Source organism: Trypanosoma equiperdum (genome assembly GCF_001457755.1).
Source record: "Trypanosoma equiperdum strain OVI genome assembly, contig: ctg_1638, whole genome shotgun sequence".
NCBI classification, from domain to species: Eukaryota; Euglenozoa; class Kinetoplastea; order Trypanosomatida; family Trypanosomatidae; genus Trypanosoma; species Trypanosoma equiperdum.
The window spans coordinates 5,968-6,998 of record NW_027123658.1 but is presented as its reverse complement, the minus strand read 5'-3'; the positions used below and the strand labels follow the sequence as shown (position 1 = coordinate 6,998).

Below are 1,031 nucleotides of genomic sequence, written 5' to 3'. Positions count from 1 at the left end.
ATACGTGAATTATGCTGAGGAAAATTTCATTTAAGATCATTTTATATATGTTGTGATCTTGAGCAGTTCTCTGTTTTATTTCATATATTATTTCCTTTTTTGGTTGTGTTACTGAAACTATAATGGATACAGTAGCGACTTTATTTGGCTTGTAAACTGAATTTTGTCCACTCTTCCGTGTTTCCTATATAATTTCCTTGCGTATGATTGCGCTATTGTTATTTCTGAGTTTGAAACTGCACATGTCACCTCCCCATATTTCTCTTTCTTTCTTCTTTTCATTTAATACAATTCTTCGTGGTCTCACCTTCTTCTTCTCTGACTCACCGTAAAGCTCACTCACTTTTTTTATAGGACGTTTTCAATTATATTGAATGCCTCTATTTTGGCTGTGATGCTACTCTTTACTACCACTTCCATTACAATATTAATATACACAAAGCCGCTCACAACACTTTATAATCATTGTTATTATTTCTCTTAGTATTATAACTCTAACCGCCATCTACAAAATAAATCAAATAGAGCGGAATATCAAATTAAAGTCTCACACATATTTCATACCCTATCATACGAATACTTTACAGCGTTAAGCCGCTACTATACACTGTTTTCACCATTTTCTGGTTCTTCAAAAAATTTCGAAACTTTTAATATTTAACTAACTTGAGAATTTTCACGAAAGAGTGTTTAAATTTATTAAAATCCCTCAAAATAGAAAATTACTTTAGAGTATAAAATTTAATAAATTTTATAAAATTGCAAAGAATACTTAAAATACTAAAGTGCTACCAAGCTCATAAAGTCAACAGCCATGAGAGCCAATTTCTTATTTAAAATAAAACTGGAATCTTTGCATGCATTATTTTCCCACTTGCATTTGCTGTCATTTTCGCAAGCATTTTTGTCGCTTCCATGTTTTGCACACTTCTCCTCAGTTTTCCCATCTTTCCCTATTTCTTGGATTGCTTTTTTAGTGCTTTTTGTGCTGCTTCTGTGAGTTTGCACTTTCCTTCTGTTTTATTCCCTTT

At 31.7% G+C, this 1,031-nt stretch overlaps 1 pseudogene across 1 annotated transcript in view; it reads right to left on the bottom strand.

Annotated features, from left to right (window-relative positions):
• Positions 1-789: 789 nt before the first annotated feature.
• TEOVI_000873500:pseudogene overlaps positions 790-1,031 on the bottom strand; it is a 1,121-nt pseudogene continuing 879 nt past the window's right edge. The window contains 2 exon segments of the mRNA in view: positions 790-981; positions 984-1,031. The exon segment at positions 984-1,031 is cut by the window's right edge and continues 879 nt beyond it. Coding sequence covers positions 790-981; positions 984-1,031 — 240 coding nt within the window.